We start from the raw sequence: 20888 nt of genomic DNA, 5'->3' as shown, positions 1-20888 counted from the left end.
GTCCCTGCAGAGCCGAGTGCCAGCTCCCGGCACGGCTCCAGCGCGCTCGGTCTCACTCCTCCCTGGGCTTTTTTTCTTTGTAATCACTTCTGCTTGGGAAGAATTTAGGTCTCAGAAAAACAGTGAAAGCCCCTTTTTGTATGAACAGCAGGACAAAAGCTCCCATAGCCCGGGGAGGATTTTGGTGCTGAAAGCCGGCTCTGTTCCCAGGGTGCTCTCATTGGTGGGGGCTGTTTTGGGATGGGGCTGCCCTGGGCAGGGCTCAGCACCCCATAAATACCCAGCACGGCTCTGGCTCCGTGCTTGGCTCTGGAGGCTCGGGCCCTTCATCAGGGAGGATGTACAGCCAGTGAGTATTGCTGCAGCTCCTCTCTGTGGGATCACAGCCCAGGTGGAGCATTGGCTGGGGCTGGGGGGCAGCAGGGTTTGGAGGGGAGGAGAAGTGGGGACATCTTCATGTCTTCATCTCACATCCCGTGCCAAGGTGCAGTTCTGGTCTGGAGGAACAGGCTCACCTCCAGGTTCCAGAGGATTGACCAGAATTTGGAGTAGAATAATGGAATCCTGGGATGGTTTGGGCTGGGAGGGATCTCAAAGCCCCTCCAGTGCCACCCCTGCCATGGCAGGGACACCTCCCACTGTCCCAGGCTGCTCCAAGCCCTGTCCAGCCTGGCCTTGGGCACTGCCAGGGATCCAGGGGCAGCCACAGCTGCTCTGGGCAGAGTTCACCAGCCTGTGCCTGGTGTGTCTTCATGGGCTTTGCAGCAGATAAAATTGGAACCCAACAAATTATTCTTTGCTTAAAAAAAAAAAAAGGCAAAAAAGAAAAAAGAAAAAAAAAAAAAAAAAACAAAAAGAGCTGGGAGAAACAAGCTGGATTTTGCTTTCTGATGATTTGGGTGTCCTGGTTTGTTGGGCTGCAGTATGGGCTGTCCCCTCAGTGTCCCTGTCCCTTCTCGTGCTCAGGACAGTTCTCAGCAGCTGTTTGGAGCCTCAGAGCCTTTCCCCATGGAAAGGTGCTTCTCCTTCCTCCCTCAAGTTCTTTGTAAATCATGGATCATTCCGTGCAGAAGGATCCATCCGTCCCTGGGAGGGGGCTCCCAGCTGTGCCCTGCCCCGGGCTCACCCAGCTGTGCCCTTTCAGGGTGGAGCATCCTGCTGGAGGCTACAAGAAGCTCTTTGAGACAGTGGAGGAGCTGTCCTCTCCAGTGACTGCCCACGTCACAGGTCGGTCTGGGCCCTCACCTCCTCCTGCTCTCCTTTGCTCCTGCAGCTCAGGGGCTTCCAGGGCTCAGAGGCTTTACAAGGCTGGATGTGAAGGAGCTCACAGGGCTGGTGATTTGGGGTAGAGAAAGGTCAGACTGGGTGGGGAGACCTTTAGATATTTCAATACTGAATGTCTTGGTCCACAGCAGGTGTGAAGAAATCAGAGCTTGAAGAGCTCATGTGTGTTGAAACACTAAATTTAACTAGAAAATGAGTTGAAGTTTTGATTTTCTTGCTGTCACAATAAAGATTCCTTGCTCTGATTTGCCGTGCCCATCCCAATGCTGGGTCTCCCACAGGCAGGATTCCCACCTGGCTGCGAGGAAGCCTCCTGAGATGTGGTCCTGGCTTGTTCGAGGTGGGCTCAGAGCCCTTCTACCACCTCTTTGATGGCCAGGCACTGCTCCACAAGTTCGACTTCAAGGAGGGGCACGTCACCTACCACCGAAGGTATGTGCCAGTTTTCCAAGAAAAAGGAATAAATACAGAAGCATTTGCTTGTCTGAAATGCTGGGAACAGGCTGTGCCTGTGGGAGATCCTGGTTATTTTTGACTCCATGTGGTTATTGGAAGAGCTCTAGCAGTGATATCATTAAAGCCAGCTCCAGATGCAGCGTGAGCTTCTGGAGAGCTCCCAGAGCTCTCATGAGGCTCCTCGATGAATATTTGTATTTATTGCATGGCCTGGTGTCACGTGTCACAGACTTTCCCCTCCTGGCCCCCCAGGTTTGTCCGGACTGACGCCTACGTGCGAGCCATGACGGAGAAGAGGATCGTGATAACGGAGTTTGGCACCTACGCCTACCCAGACCCCTGCAAGAACATCTTCTCCAGGTACCTCGGGGTGGTGCAGACATTGCTGGGATGTCCTACGGAATTTCTGCTTCCCAGGAGCCCCTGACTGCCTGTTGGTTTTCTCTGCTCAGGTTTTTCTCCTACTTCAAAGGTGTGGAGGTGACAGATAACGCCCTGGTGAATGTTTACCCTGTGGGTGAGGATTACTATGCCTGTACTGAGACCAACTTCATCACCAGGATTAACCCAGACACCCTGGAGACCATCAAGCAGGTGGGTCTTTGTCCTGGGCAGACAGAGGTGTGGGGAAGTAAAACTAAAATGAAAATCACGGAGTCACAGAATGGGTTGGGTTGGCAGGGATCTTAAAGCCCATCCAGTGCCACCCCTGCCATGGGCAGGGACACCTTCTACTGTCACAGGTGGCTCCTCCAAGGTGTCCAGCCTGGCCTTGGGCACTTTCAGGGATCCAGGGGCAGCCACAGCTGCTCTGGGCACCCTGTGCCAAGGCCTGCCCACCCTCACAGATATTCTTCCCAATATCCCATCTAACTCTGCCTCCTGTCCCTCCATCCCTTGTTCCAAGTCTCTCTCCAGCTCTCCTGGAGGCCCTTTAGGCACTGGAAAGGTCCTCCCTGAACCTTCTCCTCTCCAGGCTGAACGCCCCCAGCTCTCCCATGGCAGAGGGATCTTCAGGTTAGGGTTGGAGTTTGCAAATCAGAGCTCAACTGCAGACTTTGAGAGGATCTTCCCACATGCAGGGCAAGGATGTATTGGCTCACAACACCTTGCAGAGCTTGTGCCTTCCCACCTCCTGCCAGGGAAGCTCCTGACTCTGTCCCTGCTTTCTCCAGGTGGATCTCTGTAAATACGTGTCCGTCAATGGGGCGACGGCTCATCCCCACATTGAGAATGATGGCACGGTTTACAACATTGGGAATTGCTTCGGGAAAAACTTTTCCCTGGCCTACAACATCATCCGGATTCCTCCTCTGCAGGCAGGTCAGTCAATCCCACCTCTGAGCCAGCTGGGAAACTTTTCCCTTATGAGTCATTTCTTTATCCTTTAAATGAACTTTGTTATCGATAGAGTTAGGTTTTTTCCTAAGCTCCTTTAATTTTTTTTTTAATATTGTATTTAAGCCACTTGCAGGTGGCTTCTAAATGTTAAAGGCAGAAATTTGCTGGGTAGATGCTGTAAGTACAGACCAAGTGTGGGTGAGACCTCCATAACCTCTCACCTGTCCCATTCCAGACAAGGAAGACCCCATAAACAAGTCGGAAGTGGTGGTGCAGTTCCCCTGCAGTGACAGGTTTAAGCCTTCCTATGTCCACAGGTAACACTCCATGGGGTCAGCAGGTCAGCTGGAACCAGGGACTAGTTTTCACATGTAATCAGCAATGAAAATTAGGTGATTAACCAAAATCAGGGTCATTTTGAGCGATGATCCATGTGTTTAAGACGAGCGATTCCATGTTTTTTGTCCAAACTGACCCCAGTGAGCCTCATGTGCTCCCCTGCCTTTCCCAACAGCTTTGGGCTGACCCCAAACTACATCGTGTTTGTGGAGACACCAGTGAAAATCAACCTCTTCAAGTTCCTCTCCTCCTGGAGCCTTTGGGGAGCCAACTACATGGACTGCTTCGAGTCCAACGAGACCATGGGGGTAAGCATGGGGTCATCCCAAACTGGGCTGGACTGGGCAGCCAGACCTGGGTTGGGAGGTCTGTTGGCTTCACCTTCATTTCCCTGAGCCTAAGCCCAGCTGCTGTGTGGTTTCCAGGTGTGGCTTCACGTGGCAGAGAAGAAGAAAGGCAGGCTCCTCAACCTCAAGTACCGCACCTCGGCCTTCAACCTCTTCCACCACATCAACACCTACGAGGACAATGGGTTCCTGATTGTGGACCTGTGCACCTGGAAGGGGTGAGGCCAAGGGTCCCTGGGCATCACAACTGCCCCTTGCACCACACACGCCACTCCCTGCCCTGCCATATCCCTGCTGGGGCCTCTGGCCCTTCCACCAACCCATTTTACACGTGGTGACATGTAGACTATACAGCACTGACCTCTCCAGAGGTGCAGGGAGCCTGTTTGGCACTCATAATCCAGGAGAAAAATATTTTTATCTTTTATTTACTTTTATCTTTAAGAAATGTTAGTGACTGGTGATGGGTTGATGCTATGCTGGCTCCTGGGGCTGCAATGAGCAGGGTGTGTGTGAGGCTTGAACGCTGCTCTTCATGTAAACACAGAAATGTGGCACTGAAATGATGAAGCTCAATCCTGTGTTGGCTGCATACCCAGGACACCCTGAGCTGAGCTGATTCTGGCATAGGATCATAGAATTCCAGACTGCTCTGTGTTGGAAGGGACCATAAAACTCATCTTGTTCCACCCCCTGCCATGAGCAAGGTTGCTCCAAGCCCCTTCCTGTGCTTGTGCTGAATACCAGCAGTTGCTGGGTTTTCCTGACAGGGGCTGTGGTGCACACACAGCTCAGCTCTGCTGATGAGCTGGACTGCAGCTTCTGTCACTCTGTTTTGCCCCATCCCTGGCAGTATCCAAGACCAGGTTGGACAGGGCTTGGAGCACCCTGGGACAGTGGAAGGTGTCCCTGCCCATGGCAGGGGCTGGGATGAGATAAACATTAAGGCCCCTCCCACCCCAAACCATTCTACACTTCCATGAATTTTGGTCAAAAACCACCTACACTTCCCCCACACTTGCAAAGCCCAGCTGTGTTTCTCTCTGTGGTGCTGTTTGGAGCAGGTTTGAGTTTGTCTACAATTACCTGTACCTGGCCAACCTTCGGGCCAACTGGGACGAGGTGAAGCGGCAGGCGGAGAAGGCACCGCAGCCCGAGGCCCGCAGATACGTCCTGCCCCTGAACATCGACAAGGTACTGGAGCCTGCTCCTCTCCCTGCCAGGCCTCCTGCCCCACTTACTTCAAATTCAACCTTTTCATTATGAGGGAAAACTTCAAGTATGGGCTTTCAGAGAAACTTTGCATTTTCTTTAGCTGATCAATGTTTTTCTAGTTTATTTCTATGGTTGCCAAGAGAGGTTGTGGCTGCCCCATGCCTGGAAGTGTCTAAGCTTGGGCTGGGTAGAGCTCTGGGCAACTGGTCTAGTGGAAGGTGTCCCTGCCCATGGCGAGGAAAATGAGATGAGCTTTAAGGTCCCTTCCAACCCAACCTCTTTGATGACTCCATGTGTCACTGTTCATGGCAGAGCCTGTGGGGCAGCAGTTAATACTGGATCTGCTCATAGCACAGAAGGGAGCAGCCACAGCCCAAGCATGTGTGGTTAAATCCTCCAGCCCTCGGTGTGAGGTCCCTGGAGCTGCCAGCCTGGCACAGACAGAGCTCTCTGGCTGGCAGCTGCTGGGTTCCTTTCCATGACGCCGCTGGTGGTGGCTGGCGGGTGGGCCAAGGGCTGCAGGGCACCGGTCAGCAGAGCCTCTCACGGAGCTCACTGGGCTGTGGATCAAGTGAGAAGTGCAAGCCCACGTGGCAGTGCTTAATGAAACCTCTGAATGCCTTCAGCAGGGAGGGAAATTGTGTTTAGGCTGAGGAACAGGACAGCTCTTGCAGCACTGCCAAGCACACGGCAGCAGTCGCCTCCTGCCGCTCCTGAGGCTCTGCCACACGTCACTGCCTTCCCTGTTCAGTGCTGTTTGCTACAGTTCTGTGCAAATAAACCAAAACTTTTCTCCAATCTCTTGGGTATTTATTTCTCTTTGTCACAGGCTGACACGGGGAAGAACCTGGTCACCCTGCCCTACACGACAGCCACAGCGACGCTGCGCAGTGACGAGACCATCTGGCTGGAGCCAGAGGTGATTTTCTCAGGGCCACGTCACGGTATGGGGACACCCCAGCTCCCCCAGGCCACAGCAGCCAAGTGCTGCCCTCACCCCGTGTCCCACTAACCCTCAGCATTTATACATAGTTATTTTTCCTTGTAGCCTTTGAATTCCCCCAGATCAACTACAGCAAGTACGGAGGGAAGCCGTACACGTACACCTACGGGCTGGGGCTGAACCACTTTGTCCCAGACAGGGTAACTATCAGCCAACGGGGGATGGCTTCAGTTTGGGGACAACAAGGAGTATTCCTGAGCTCTGTGGTTGTGTGTTGTCCCCACCTTTAGCTTTGCAAGCTGAACGTGAAAACCAAGGAGACCTGGGTGTGGCAGGAGCCGGATGCGTACCCATCGGAGCCGATCTTCGTTTCCCACCCAGATGCGCTGGAGGAAGATGATGGTAATGCTGGGGGGGTTGGTGGCATTGGCATTGAGATTGGGATTGGGAAGGGCTGTGCCAGGCTGGCTGCAGGGCTGTGCCACAGCTGGGCAGGGCAGAGCCTGCAGGCAGCTCCCGGACAGGAGATGGGACAGGTGCTAACACTGGTGGGAAATTTCTGAGGAAACACGGGAAAACTAAAACTAGAATAATAAAATTTTGGGGTTGGGAGGGACCTTAAAACTCATCCTGTTCCATCCCCTGCCATGGGCATGGACACCTTCCACTGCCCCGGGTTGCTCTAAGCCTTGAACCTGGCCTTGGACACTTGCAGGGCTGGGGCAGCCACAGCTTCCCAGGGCAGCCTGTGCTGCGTCCCTGCCCGTGCCCCTCAGCATCGATGACACTCCCGGGATTTCTGGTGCAGCCAGGGCTGCTCTCGCCTCGCCCAGCCGGGGTCAGACACAGCCCACAGCCACCTGGGCCACAGCCACCGTGTTCTCACCTTGCAGGGGTGGTGCTGAGCATCGTGATCAGCCCGGGGGCGGGGCCCAAGCCCGCCTTCCTCCTCATCCTCAGCGCCAAAGACATGAGCGAGGTGGCCAGGGCCGAGGTGGAGGTGAACATTCCCGTGACATTCCATGGGTGCTTCAAGAGAGCGTGAGCACAAACAGCAACACCTGACCCAGGCTTCTTGCAGCTCCCAAAAGGTGCAGTCTCCGTCTACAGGCGACCCAAATTCCTTCCACAGCCCTTTGCATTTGTGGGGCTGCTTAACTCAGATCAGGCAGTTCAGTCTTGTCAATGATTCTTCAAAATGGTTAATCAGGTATTTTTTAAATGCACCCTTTGGTACCATTTCCAGTTAAACCACAAGTTGGGGGTGGTGGAGAGACTCTGTTTATGCAAAATTAAACTTTGTAGCTGCAGCAGAGTGAAGAGGCTGAAAGAGCAGAGAGTAACCTCAACACTTTTACATGTGGTAACCTTGTGTACAACCGGCTGTGCTCTGTTACACGGTTGAGATTTTTTAGCCTATACTGAAGGATTCTGGATTTAAACATCATCCTGGCCATTGCTGTAGTATCCTCAGAGCAATCCCAGTGGAGCTTTGCCACAGCTGCTTTGGGAATCCCAAGAGGGTGGCAGGTAGAGTTTTGTTCTTCACCCAGGCTGCAAACTGCACACCTTCCCTTGTGTGTTTGCTCTTTTCCCTTTCTTTTGTCCAAGTGCAGCTCCTTGATTTCTGGATTTCATGTTAAAACATGGACATGAAAAAAGCAAGCAATTGTTACCCCCTGGGCTGACTTTGCTTCCTTAGAGTGCTACAGATGTTCAGCTTAATCCTTCCTTCTCCCAAAATAAACTTTCAGCTCATGTTAAAAAAGGCTATTGTTGAGAATAAAAACTTCCTGCCAGCAGATTTAAAATCTGGGATTCTTGTTTGTCTTCAGTTGTTCAACACTTTTATTAATGGTATCAAAGAATTAGAAAATGTTAATACTCAGAGTTCTGGTAGAGGGCTCTGGTTTGAGGGGGCTGCAGTTACATCCTGATGATGGGTTGGGGACGGGGAGACACAGCCTGGTACTTCTTCTGTTCCATGATCTCCAAGCACTGGGCAATCACCTAATTAAAAACAAAAAAACAGTATAAACAATGAGCCTCAAACAAACAAACAAACAAACAAAACAAAAAAAAAGTCACCAAAAAAACAGTACAACTCAGTTCTGTGCTTATTTATTTGTTCCTTCTGTTTGTGAAATGCTGAACACAGTAAAATGAACAGTTCAACTCTCACTTATTTTCATGTGTAGCTCATAAAGTGGGAATTTCAGGGCTCTAGGACTAAAAAAATTTCTTGGTGCTCTCCCATTATCAAAGTTCCCATAAACTCCATGAAAATATTTACCATCCACATAGTTCCACAAATATGCACCATATTTAGAAGGGTTGTGTTGTGATTTAGCCCCAGCTGAAGCCAGGACAGATTGAGATCTTCAAGTAAACAAACTTCAGAACTGCAGAGAAGATTTTTATTGCTAATAAACAATCTAACAAGGAAAAATAAAAGAACAAAGGCAGCAGCTTTCAGAAAGAACCTAATGGAGGGAGGGATGTCTGCCAATTTTAAATCAATAAAAAGGCAGGGGAGCATCCCAAATGTACACAGCAAATTTAAAGCAGGAAGAGAAAATTGCAACACGCAACATCCCAGGATAAATGGAATGTTTTGGAAACAAAAGGAATTCTGAGGAGCTTGAACTCCAAAGAGTGAAGATACAGGTAATTATATGGAAAAAAAGGGATTCAGATGCAGATTCAAATTATGGTAAAGTCAAAGGAGAGGCTCAGTGTGGAAATGCTGTGGTCAAGTAACCAGAATTCAAGAGAAACTTTTTTGATAAACTAATGGGGAAGAGACAGGCTGAGAATTACAGAGAGAAATTCCATGGAGTGAGGAGTGGGAGCCCCAGGTCTGGAATCAGCACATTGGCAACCCTGAGTGAGTCATGTTTGCCCACTGTGAGACTGGAGAATGAAATGGCCTAAAAGGAAAACCCACCTTCCTGGTGTCTTGAGGTAGAATGATCCCATCATCCCAGAGCCTGGCAGAGGAGTAAAAGGCACTGCTTTCTTCCTCTAGCCTGGAGAGGGCAGAGAATTGAACAAGCTTGAAAGCACAATACAAACAGCAGAGCAGTGAAAAGAAATTACAGATGAAACAGGCAAATCCATAGATCTGAAGAGAATGGGCAGCACTGCTGTTAAAATTGGTCAGAAACCAGCAAATAACAGAGCTGACCATTCTGCAGTAATGGGAAGACCCTAACACAAAGACATCGAACAACGCAGAAATTTAAAATATTTTTGCAGTAGATCCATGTTTGTTTCATTAGTTGGGATGTGTTGCTTTGTAAGATGAACAAAAGTAGGTAATTTAACAATGAAATCCCTGTCAGGTCTATACTGAATGTCCTTACTTTGCCTTCAGCTGTTTTAGCTCCAGTTCCTCTCCTGTCCAGTCCCCAGCTGGTGGAACTGTGGGGAAATGCTGAGAATCAACAAGACCAACTCTTGCATTAGGCCACAGGAAAAGAAAGTTTGGACTGAATGATCTCCCACACTACAAGGAAAAAAGCAAAGAACAGAACAAACTCACTGAGAGGAATCATAAAGAGGTGTCTGTGGGATGAAACAACCAAGGGCAAGGCAGGATGGAACACAGGTGGATTTGCATGAGAACAGACACCCTGTGCTAGGAACCACCACCTCCCCACTGCCTTCAGTATTTCTATTTTAATATTTCATTTTGAATTCCAAGCACTTCCATGTTTAATTCTTCCCTGTTAACTTTTCAGCAATCACATGCAGTGTTGCATTTCTTACTCAGATATGAGTTCAGAGCTCGAGTTCCCCAGCTGTGTTTTAGAAATGCACTGACACTTGAGCAGTGTGACAGGTGTGTCCCCAAGCCCTGGGCTGGTGCCACCCGTACCATGATGTAGCTGTCACTCCCAAAACAGCCTCCAATGACAATGGTTATTTTGGGAACAGCAGCACAAGCAACTGCAGCCATCATGGAGGCCTGGGCCTTCAGCCTGTTGGAATGAGCCTCTGCCTGGAATAAAAATAGATATTTTAGATCCTTTCAGAATTTATTTTAGATTCTCTCCACCCCCAACAAACTTGTATTTCTAAATTATCTATTTATTTATTTACAATTCTGCAGAATCAGATCTGGGATCTAATGGAGGTTTTACTTTCCTTAGCCCAGGAGAAATCCTACTGGGCTCTAAAACCTTCACTTTCAAAAGAGAAATTGCCAATTTTCTGGAGTGCAGAGTTAGCAGAGGAATCAATAAGCTGTATTTCAATGTCAAAAGCACTGCAAATCCCAAACTTCCCAGCCTGCCTTGCTAACTGAACAGTATAATTTTATATCAGCATCCAGCCCTGCTTAAAATTCAAGTGAGAACATTCTTAAATCTTTCAGTTAGCAAAGTCATTACGAAGCTTCATCAAGAGTGGTTAAAAAAACTAGTTTTCCTAACAGTTAACAATTCTGAAAATGTAACTTTAGGCACAACAAGAACTAAGAGTTGTTTGAAATACACTGAAGCAAACACGCCATACCTGTGAGATGCTTGCAGGCCCTGCTGGCTGTGGAGCAGTGTTTTGGAGGAAGAGGATGGGAATTCCTCTCTGGCCACAGAGCTGGACAAAGTGGCTGCCCTTGAGAGCAGCATCGTGAGCCAGCTCCCCATTGTTGGCCACTATCCCCACCAAGTGCCTACAGAACAAACATGGACAGTTGGACTCCATGATCTCAGAGGTTCTTTCCAACCTCAGCAATTCCATGATTCTCCCTTTTGAGCCCTAGGAATGATTGGAATGGTGTGGAACCTAAAAGCTGTTGAGAAATGCACGTCCACCCATTTGGATGGGGACTGTTCCCAGCCATACCCTTCCACGTGGCCAAATCCTGTCACTAGTGTTGTTCCATAAGTAGCCTTGAATTCCTGGAATCTGCTTCCATCCACCAGCCGGCTCAGAACCTGCAAAGAAATACACAGACTTGACTTTACTAGAGAAATAGAGGTGAAAATAGGAGAGCTCTGCTAAAAGAAATGCTCTGTTCAAACAGTACCTGAGTTATGCAAGATGGATAGAGGGTCTTTGGGTGACTTGCTAAATGCTCAATATGCACAAACCTTCCAATATGTGTTCACTTTAATTCCCAACTGTGTATTTTAAGACAAAGGCCAACTCCAAAATTATTTTAGTTTTACAAAGCACAGCTGTTCCTGTGCATAAAAATGCAAAATAGCAAAAACCAAACCCCAGTGTGTGCAGTTTCAGATTTTGTGCAGAAGAAATGCTTGGTTCATTTGTCTCATACTTTTTTCTAACATAGTTAAAAGCGGCTTTCAAAGCTTTCTACAGTCAATTCCCTCAAGTGCAGGGATTTACCACTGGAAAAGATACTGCATTCACATCCATGGAGACAAAATCTCATGCAGAACACAATGGAAACAGCGTGGGCAGCTCTGCATGTCTCTGCTTAAGCTTTAGTGTCTGTCCCAACCTCAAACAAGTTTGATTTGAGCTGTGTTGTTCTTTCAGTCAGTAATGTCACCATTTCTTTTACATCATCTTGAACACTTGGGGAGAAGAAACAAAAAGGCAGGGGAAGGGAAACACAGACATTAAAGGGCTGTATGTTCTCAAGGCAGCTATCACAGTGAAAGACAGAAAGAAAGCATCCCAACAGTGCATGGAAACAGCAGGGCAGCACTGGCACAAGCTGGGATTATTATATCTCCAGCAGGATTTCAGGTAAAATATTTTCTATAATCCCACAGAACTGTTGCCATCCTGCTTTGTTTCAGGCTTAAGACAGGCTGGCAACAGATGAGGTAATAATTCAGAATAACACCTGGAGCTGTGGGATGGAGCAGAGTGAAGGATGCAGGAATGAAATCCCTGTCCCCTTACCAGTTTGACAGGAAGAGTGCAGCTGTAACCCAGTGGTGCCAGGCCCAGGAGCTCCTCAGGGCTGTACAAGGGACTGTCAGGCTCCCTGTCCTGCTCTGGCACTGGCTCACAGTTTAAGGTAGAGACAACATTACGAATGCACTCATAGGCCTCCTCTTCTGAGGGTGCAAAATGGTCACTGCAGCCACTGACTCTAGGAGACAGAGACATTAATTAGCATCGAATTAATGAGTTCTGAATGCTGAGGGAAAACCCAAACTCTAGGGAAAAAGCTGAGACTGCCCTGTGGAAATACTGTGTGATTTGTTTCTGCATGAATGGGCTGAAAGCAGTCACTCAGTGGAATTTTTGTGCAGTCCAATCCCAAATTAAATTCACAGTAAGGAGTTCTTCCCCATGACTTTTGTGTTTATCTGGATTAAAGAAACACCTTGGCATTTATTTTTGTGATGCTGTTGTTGCAGACAGTATCAAAAAGGGAAAAGAGGAAAGCAAACTTCAGGAGTTATTTCAAAATAAGTGGTTGCAGCCAAGATACGAAGACAGGAATGTATTCCATGTAGCATAACTGGGTTAAATATGTGTATTCTGGAAAACACTTGGAAAAGAGGAGATAGCATCCCTCCTCTGTAGCTGCTCCCTGTGAGGCACAGAGGAAATTACTTGCCTGAAGTTGTTCAAGAAGTATGTGGAACAATAGAGATCCAAATCCAACCTGTCCAGTCCCTGCTTCACCCCATCAATAATTTCATTTTACTTCCATTTGGCTGATTTAACCCAAACCCCTGAACCTGAGAAGGCAAGCCAGTGTAACCACAGGTTCCACTCCTAGCCCTGCTCTGAAATGCCAATGCCACATTCCTTTCAGGCTGAGCATGCTGAATTCCCTGGTTTTGAGAATACTCCACATACTGTGAGTGAAGCCTGGCTCCTCCAAGGTCCTCAGGAGAGACATCTTCTCCCGTGGCAGCTTTCACCAGGGGTGGCCCAGCAAGGAACAGCGTCCCAATTTTATCAATGATCACGGATTCCTCAGCCATGGTGGGCACGTAGGCACCTCCAGCCACACAGGAGCCACACACCACGGCCACCTGAGGGGACACAGACACAGCAGTGCTGGAGAGGGGACAGGAAAGGCAAAGCCAAGGCCAAAGTTGTTTCAGAAATGCAGGAAGTGCTAAATCACAGCTTGGGGAAGAAACCAGAGACAGAACAAAATTTACTACACATTTACACCTCTCCTACACCCCCGTGCACTCCCCATGCCTCTGTACCTGAGGGATTCCCATGGCAGACATGATTGCCTCGTTGTAGAAAATCCTGCCACCGTGCAGCTTGTCAGGAAACAGCTCTGACTGAGGGAAAAGAGAAAGAGATTTTTAATGTTAACTATGGAAGTTGATGCTTCCTCTTCCCTCCCTTCATTCCCAAACACACCAAAACCAACCCTGGAAATGTCCCTATTAATAATCACTCCTGAACCTTTCATTAACAGCATTCATTATGTTCCTTCATACATAGTTAAATCCCCCAAAAATACCCATTTGCTTTGAAAACTTAATCTGAAACAGGTTAAGTTTTGTGATTTTTTTCTGAAATCAATATATTCTACACAAACTGACTGCAAATGTGGAGAAGGGAAGGGTGGTAGCTCTATTTCATCTGTGAAATGCCTTCAGTGGTTTCCTTTTTTTACTTAGTTTTGGATACAATTCCACGTAAACTTCCAGGTAACTTTTAAAGTTTGATATCTTTAAATAACTTTAAAATTCCAGGTAACTTTTCCTGTGTGCTTTCCCTCAGTGTGGATAGAGAACACCTACTGTCTCTATGACAGAATGATTTCTGTATTTCACCAAAGAACTTGTTCAAATTCCTATTTTGCAGTCAGAATTGAAAAAACTCAATTTTTAAAGGCCCACAGAGCTTAGTGCACCACTGGCACAAACAGGACAATAAAATACAAACACTCTAGAGATTCTGGAGTGAAAATAGACACCTCCCACTATGTACTCATTTATCAGACACAAAAGCAGTTCAGCACACTCACTGGAGTTTCCAGCCTCTGATCAGGTGGGAGGTGCAGGACTAGCCCAGGTGATGAAATAAATACTGATATTTTCTGCTCTGCAGAGTGCCAGCAGTACCTGCAGGGGCAGGAAGGCTCCCCCACTGTCCACCAGGTGCACAGAGAGCAGCCTGTTCTCCATGGCAATTTCCTGGGCTCTCAATTGCTTTTTCACTCCAATTGGGTAGATGGTTCCTCCTTTCACAGTGGCATCACTTGCAATGAAGACACACCAGACCCCACAGATTCTGCCAATTCCTGCAAGCAGTACCACACATATTTATCAGGACTCTCTAAAGCAACAGGCAAAGCAAGGGGGGAAAACTTTTAAACTTTTTCAGGAGTTTTTCTCAGTAATGCTACATCAAGAAGGTCCAAATTAACGTGAAAATACCACACAAGGAAGAAATCTACACTCTTCTCTGGAATTACAGTATTTAAAAAATTAATGTAAATGACAGAAGAACCTCAAATAAATTTACTTACATCTGTTGACAATGTAACAGAAAAAATACACTGTGACTCCCAACCCTTGAGATAAAAAGGAAGGCAATTAAAAATTACCCCTGTAAAACTGAAAAATATAACAATCTGTGATGAAAAAAGGGTTTTCCTACCGTTCTTCTGCTTACTTTTTAAACTGGAACCACTCTTCTAAATGCAATTTCGCTGATAGTGAATGAAATTGAATTTCATTGAATTTCAATGAAATTTCATTTTGAAGAGCTGTCCCAGTTTAAACTGTTCCAGTTTAAAGAGACAATGTCTGCAAAGAAAATGCAATTGTCTGTGATTTGAAAAGCACTTCAAAATGTATGTCACAGCTCCTGTTTCTCACAGTAACTTTGTCCTCTCTCCGTTAGGAGGCAACAGCTGATTTGACACATTTTTTTGAGACAAAAATTAGTAAGTGGTAAGTAGAATTACTAAATCTAGAAGAAATGAAAAACCATTTTTTTCAAAAGTTTCTCCCATTATAGTAATACAGAAGTGGCTGAACTCTTCCCTTTTGGGAATAAGAACTTGATAAAACCAGCGTTAACTTTTCCTAGGAAAGCACTTCAGCTACTAAAATACCCCATAAACTTTATTCCACGCATCCTTTCCCCCCCCGTTTCCCTTTCCCAGTGCCCCCAGCATCCCAGTACCCGTGAGGCAGCCGGCAGCAGGGACATCCCCGTAGGGCATGTCCAGCCCTGCCAGCGGGGACAGCTCCAGGAAATCCGCACCGTCCAGCAGCAGCCTCAGGCGCTCCCGCACGAACACCTTCTTGTTGCGCTGCGTGTGCCGCAGGATGGCGTGTTCTCCCCCTCCTTTCTTCACCCTCTCCAGCAATTCCGAGTACCTGATGGGGAAAAAAAAAAAATCCCAAAGTCGATGGGAACAAAGCTGTGGGGTGCGGTCACACGCTGGAGGGGAGGGGTGGATTCCGGAGGGACACGGACAGGGGGAGAGGTGGGGCTGGAGGAACCTCACGAGTCCAACACGGCCAAGGGCAGGTCCTGCCTTGGGCCGGGAAAATCCCAGGGACAAACACGGGCTGTGGGAGAAGGGATGGAGAGGAGCCCTGGGAGGATTTGGGGTGTTGGTGGATGAGAAGCTCACCCTGCCCTGTCCAGAGGAGGCCCCGGGGCTGCTGCAGGGCTGGAGCCCCTCTGGAGCCAGGCTGGGAGAGCTGGGGGTGCTCCCCTGGAGAGGAGAAGGATCCAGGGAGAGCTGGGGGTGCTCACCTGGAGAGGAGAAGGATCCAGGGAGAGCTGGGGGTGCTCACCTGGAGAGGAGAAGGATCCAGGGAGAGCTGGGGGTGCTCACCTGGAGAGGAGAAGGATCCAGGGAGAGCTGGGGGTGCTCACCTGGAGAGGAGAAGGATCCAGGGAGAGCTCAGAGCCCCTGGCAGGGCCTGAAGGGGCTCCAGGAGAGCTGCAGAGGGACTGGGGACAAGGCAGGGAGGGACAGGACACAGGGAATGGCTCCCAGTGCCAGAGGGCAGGGATGGATGGGACATTGGGAATTGGGAATTGTTCCCTGGGAGGGTGGGCAGGGGCTGGGATGGAATTCCCAGAGCAGCTGTGGCTGCCCCTGGATCCCTGCAGTGCCCAAGGCCAGGCTGGAGCAGCCTGGGACAGTGGGAGGTGTCCCTGCCATGGCAGGGGTGGCACTGGATGGGCTTTGAGAGCCCTCCTGACCCAAACCATTTTCCTTACAAGTTACCCTTTAGCAGATTGAGCTTAAATATATTGCAGTTTTCACACAAATGGCATGAAAATTAAGATAAATTCACATTTTCAGATTATTGTTTTTCCAAGGTGTAATAAAAAGCAAAGGTCTGTTATTTAAAGCAATAATTTCACTTTAGTTAGCCAAAAACTGTTTAATAAAGCCAATAATATAATATATAATAATGAGGCTATCATAATGTGCCTGTCCTAATTCAGGATGAACCTCCATGTTTCGTCTACTCTAAGGAATAATCCAGCCAAGAGCTTCCTCTGTCAAGTTTATCTGACAAAAATCAGTAACTGTGAAGTGGAATAAATTATTAAATCTGGAAGATATACTAAAAGCAGGGAACACTGCAGTGTCACAAGGAGGAGGTGATTACCCAATGGTATTGTCAGGGCAACACCAAGTATAGGTAAAAAACTGAGTAAACTGTAAACAAACACGGTGTCTCAACTTTGGTCTTAAATAAACCAAGTTCTTCCTTTATTTCAGACATTTTTCTCCCCCGGTGCATCACCTTTAACTGTAAATGTTTTTTGACACAAAGACTCACACAGCCCTTTGGGTGTGACTCTGTGATCTGAGTGCGGCTCCCTGCACACTCTGGAGGCTGGAAAAACTTCGGAGGAAAAGGATTTTAATCATGTCCTCGATGCCACCACAGGAGGGCACAGTGTGTTTTCCAAAGCTTTGCTTCCAGCTCGTGGATCACTCCCCTGAACAAAGGCCTTTGCAATTGTGCCGTCTGATCTTTCGGGACAAACACATAAAACACATTTTGTCGTTTTATCTGTAAATGATGACGGGACTGCAGCACCCATCCCCTACTCCATCAGGAGTGTGCGAGTCACCATTTACGTCTTTGCATTCGAAATGCAACACGAAACAAACGTTACGTAGGTCTGGAAAAAGTATTTCTTGGCAATATATGCAAAACAACACATGGCACTGCTTTAAAATAGTTTGCACCTCGATTTGGGTGTTTCAGTCAACATTTCACGGACTGGTTTGTGTTGGAAGGGACCTCAAAGCTCATCCAGTGCCACCCACTGCCACGGGCAGGGACACCAGGCTGCTCCAAACCCCGTCTAACCTGGCCTTGGACACTTCCAGGGACTGGGCAGCTGCATTGCTCCATGGGGCAAATATTGTCCCATGTTAAAAGTCCCTAAAGTGCCCATAAGTGACTCTTACACCATGTCACAAATAGCAATGCTCTAAAAACCCCACGAAACCGCTTTATTACCTTTTAATCACAGCCTCGCTGTTCCTTAAATTCTCTTCGAACACGTGTCGGTACACGGCTGGGACATGTCCATCTAGAACCGGGAATGTTTTGGGATGGCGCTTGGATTTGGGTTTTTTACTTAAAAACCGGCGGGGAGGCAGGTGCTGTATCCTTCCCCAGCCCTGCCCCGGCAGCGTCGGCTCTCGATATTCCCTCTGGAGCAGGCAGAAAGCGGTTTTTGCCTCATATTCCCTCTGGAGCAGGCAGAAAGGGGTTTTCACCTCATATTCCCTCTGGAGCAGGCGGGTCGGGGTTTTCGCCTCATATTCCCTCTGGAGCAGGCAGAAAGCGGTTTTTGCCTCATATTCCTTCTGGAGCAGGCAGAAAGGGGTTTTCACCTCATATTCCCTCTGGAGCAGGCGGGTCGGGGTTTTCGCCTCATATTCCCTCTGGAGCAGGCGGGTCGGGGTTTTCTGCCGATATTCCTTCTGGAGCAGGCAGAAAGGGGTTTTCGCCTCATATTCCCTCTGGAGCAGGCGGGTCGGGGTTTTCTGCCGATATTCCCTCTGGAGCAGGCGGGTCAGGGGCTGCAGCGGCGCGGAGGGGCCGGGGCGCCGCCGGCCCAGGGCGCACAGCGGGGCCGGGCTCCACATCGCCCCGAGAGCTGAGGGACAACGAGCGACAGGAATTACAGAGCGGGTTCCCTCGGCTGAGTGGCAGCGCGGGTCATGAGGGGACACCCTGACTCCATTCTGCCGTGAGGGGACACCGCCGGTGCCTGGCCTGCCGCGGGGGCCGTGAGGGGACACCCTTGTTCTCGCAGGGGACATGAGGGGACGCCCTGACTCCAGCCCTGCATCGCGGGTGGAGAGGCGACATTCCCGACTCCCGTCTTCCCGCAGGGGTCGTGAGGCGACACCACTGGTTCCCGCTTTGATACGGGGGTCGTGAGGAGCGACTTTTACTCCAGCCGGTCGTGAGGGGACCGTGAGGGATCCTGCGGGATCCGTGAGGGGACACCCCGGTTCCCGCGAGGTTCGTGAGGGGACACCCCCGGTTCCTGCGGGAGCCGTGAGGGGACACCCCCGGTTCCTGCGGGATCCGTGAGGGGACACCCCAGTTCCTGCGGGAGCTGTGAGGGGACACCCCCGGTTCCTGCGGGATCCGTGAGGGGACACCCCAGTTCCTGTGGGATCTGTGAGGGGACACTCCTGTTCCTGCGGGATCCGTGAGGGGACACCCCCGGTTCCTGCGGGAGCCGTGAGGGGACACCCTTGTTCCCGCGAGGTTCGTGAGGGGACACCCCTGTTCCTGCGGGGTTCCTGAAGGAGACACCGGTGTTCCTGCGGGATCCTTGAGGGGACACCGCCGGTTCCTGCGGGAGCCGTGAGGGGACACCCCTGTTCCTGCGGGGTTCCTGAAGGAGACACCGGTGTTCCTGCGGGATCCGTGAGGGGACACCCCTGTTCCTGCGGGGTTCCTGAAGGAGACACCGGTGTTCCTGCGGGATCCGTGAGGGGACACCCCTGTTCCTGCGGGGTTCCTGAAGGAGACACCGGTGTTCCTGCGGGATCCGTGAGGGGACACCCCTGTTCCTGCGGGGGCCATGAGGGGACACCCCGGTTCCCGCGAGGTTCGTGAGGGGACACCCCTGTTCCCCGGGGTTCCTGAGGGGACACCCCCTGTTCCTGCGGGGTTCCTGAGGGGACACCCCCGGTCCCTGCCGTGCCACGGCGGCCGCGAGGGGACAGCCCCGCTCCGAGCCGAGCCGAGCCGGGCCGGGCGGGCCCAGCCGGGCCTGCGGAGCGCGGCGGGGCCGGGACCGGGGTGGCCCGGGCCGGGTAGGGAGCGCGGGGCCGCGGCCTCTCCGCCGGAGCTCCCCGGCCCCCGCTAGCCCCGCTCCCCGCCCGCCCCGTGCCCGCCTCGGCCCGGCCGGACCCTGCCGCCACCGCCCCTTCCTTACCCCGTCCGGTCCCCGCCCGCCTCTCGGGGCGGCTCCGCAAGGCGGCCCGCCCCCGGTGTCCTGTGCCCTCAGTGTCCTGTGCCCCGTGCCATGTGTGTCCTCTGTCCCCGGTGTCCCATGCCCTCTGTGTCCTGTGCCCCGTGCCATGTGTGTCCTCTGTCCCCGGTGTCCTGTGCCCTCAGTGTCCTGTGCCCCGTGCCATGTGTGTCCTCTGTCCCTTGTGTCCCGTGCCCTCTGTGTCCTGTGCCCCGTGCCATGTGTGCCCTCTGTCCCCGGTGTCCTGTGCCCTCTGTGTCCTGTGCCCCGTGCCATGTGTGTCCTCTGTCCCTTGTGTCCCGTGCCCTCTGTGTCCTGTGCCCCGAGTGTCTTATGCCATGTGCATCCTTTGTCCCTGCCATCCCATGCCCCGAGTGTCCTGTGCCCTGGGTGTCCCCTTCCTTGTGTGTCCTGTGCCCCAGGTGTCCTCTCTGAAATTAAGTTTATCGTTAGAATATTAAAACGAATTTGGTTTTTCTCCTTCCACGCCTCATCCCATCCCTGGGCTGCTTTGGTTTGCTTTTGTCAACCATGGCACAACCTTCTAGAAATTACTGTGTGTTGCCTTTCAGTGCCTTCATTAAAATGCATCCCTGCCAGCGTGCTCTTTATCCGTAGTATACATATTAATAAGGCTGGGTAGCAATAATTAAGGGATGACTAATATGTTCGTGAGTGAAAGTATCCAGCATGGGCTGGAATTCGTAGGCAAATACGTTATATATGTTATTAAAAAAATCTTGAGGGTAATAATTAAAATTTCCCGAGATATAATAATTTAAAATAATATTTGCTGTCCTTTTACACTTCTAGCAGACAGGGCACTTTTCAGTACTGTGCTCCCTTGTAGAAGCTGAGTTCAGGTGGAGCTGTGGGAGGTGGTGCCGCTGCCCTGGGCGGCTTCAGCTGTCCCAGGGGAGGTGCCTGAGTCCCTGTGGCTGTCCCAAACCCTGTGACAGGGAGAAGTGCTGGACCAGGGAGAGCCCCGGGAGCAGCGGGCAGAGGTGCTCTGCCAGATCAAAGGTAGCACTCAAGGGCAGCACAGACACTGCAGAGTCACCACTGCCAGCCCCTCCCCACCCTCCCAGGGAACAATTCCCAATTCCCAATGTCCCATCCAGCCCTGCCCTCTGGCACTGGGAGTCATTCCCTGTGTCCTGTCCCTCCCTGCCTTGTCCCCAGTCCCTCTGCAGCTCTCCTGGAGCCCCTTCAGGCCCTGCCAGGGGCTCTGAGCTCTCCCTGGATCCTTCTCCTCTCCAGGTGAGCACCCCCAGCTCTCCCAGCCTGGCTCCAGCCCTGCAGCAGCCCCGGGGCCTCCTCTGCACTGAACAATGACATTTAACAAAACCACTGATCCAGACTTGTTATGGGGTCTGATACACCCACAAGAGGTTCCCGTGCATGAATTCAGCAGCTGTTGCACCATTCAGGCTGCTTTGGGGCATTTTTGGGGACAGCTGATGCTCGCTCCTTCCCTGGTGTAGCCAGGGCTCTTTTCTCCCAACACTTTGAGAAACTTGTGAAGAGCTGAAGAGGAGACAGAGTCACTGTGCAGCTTTACAGAG

At 50.5% G+C, this 20888-nt stretch overlaps 2 protein-coding genes across 3 annotated transcripts; one reads left to right on the top strand and one right to left on the bottom strand.

Annotated features, from left to right (window-relative positions):
* Nucleotides 1-317: 317 nt before the first annotated feature.
* RPE65 (retinoid isomerohydrolase RPE65) lies at nucleotides 318-7386 on the top strand. Of its 2 annotated transcripts, XM_053984477.1 has the most exons (14): nucleotides 318-349; nucleotides 1145-1227; nucleotides 1566-1716; nucleotides 1993-2100; nucleotides 2193-2334; nucleotides 2916-3063; nucleotides 3317-3398; nucleotides 3596-3728; nucleotides 3846-3985; nucleotides 4832-4961; nucleotides 5812-5926; nucleotides 6031-6125; nucleotides 6216-6327; nucleotides 6819-7386. In XM_053984477.1, the coding sequence occupies exons 1-14, from the start codon at nucleotides 339-341 to the stop codon at nucleotides 6968-6970; spliced, it is 1602 nt and encodes a 533-aa protein (XP_053840452.1). In that variant the 5' UTR covers nucleotides 318-338; the 3' UTR covers nucleotides 6971-7386. The 2 variants fall into 2 exon arrangements, with proteins under 2 accessions (XP_053840452.1, XP_053840453.1); XM_053984478.1 differs by lacking the exons at nucleotides 3317-3398; nucleotides 3846-3985; nucleotides 4832-4961; ... (2 more) ...; nucleotides 6216-6327; nucleotides 6819-7386 and having other exon boundaries at nucleotides 3596-3686.
* Nucleotides 7387-7718: 332 nt separating this feature from the next.
* On the bottom strand, nucleotides 7719-18467 carry LOC128811151 (biotin-dependent 3-methylcrotonyl-coenzyme A carboxylase beta1 subunit-like). The gene is made up of 13 exons (XM_053984486.1): nucleotides 17723-18467; nucleotides 17343-17524; nucleotides 15022-15218; nucleotides 13953-14131; nucleotides 13080-13160; nucleotides 12718-12896; nucleotides 11806-11998; nucleotides 10774-10865; nucleotides 10444-10600; nucleotides 9806-9928; nucleotides 9291-9433; nucleotides 8873-8954; nucleotides 7719-7935 (listed from the first exon to the last, which is right to left on the bottom strand). The coding sequence occupies exons 1-13, from the start codon at nucleotides 18152-18154 to the stop codon at nucleotides 7852-7854; spliced, it is 2124 nt and encodes a 707-aa protein (XP_053840461.1). The 5' UTR covers nucleotides 18155-18467; the 3' UTR covers nucleotides 7719-7851.
* Nucleotides 18468-20888: the final 2421 nt, after the last annotated feature.

Source organism: Vidua macroura, chromosome 9 (assembly GCF_024509145.1).
Source record: "Vidua macroura isolate BioBank_ID:100142 chromosome 9, ASM2450914v1, whole genome shotgun sequence".
In the NCBI taxonomy this organism is placed as follows: domain Eukaryota; kingdom Metazoa; phylum Chordata; class Aves; order Passeriformes; family Viduidae; genus Vidua; species Vidua macroura.
This window is presented reverse-complemented; position numbering and strand designations above follow the sequence as displayed.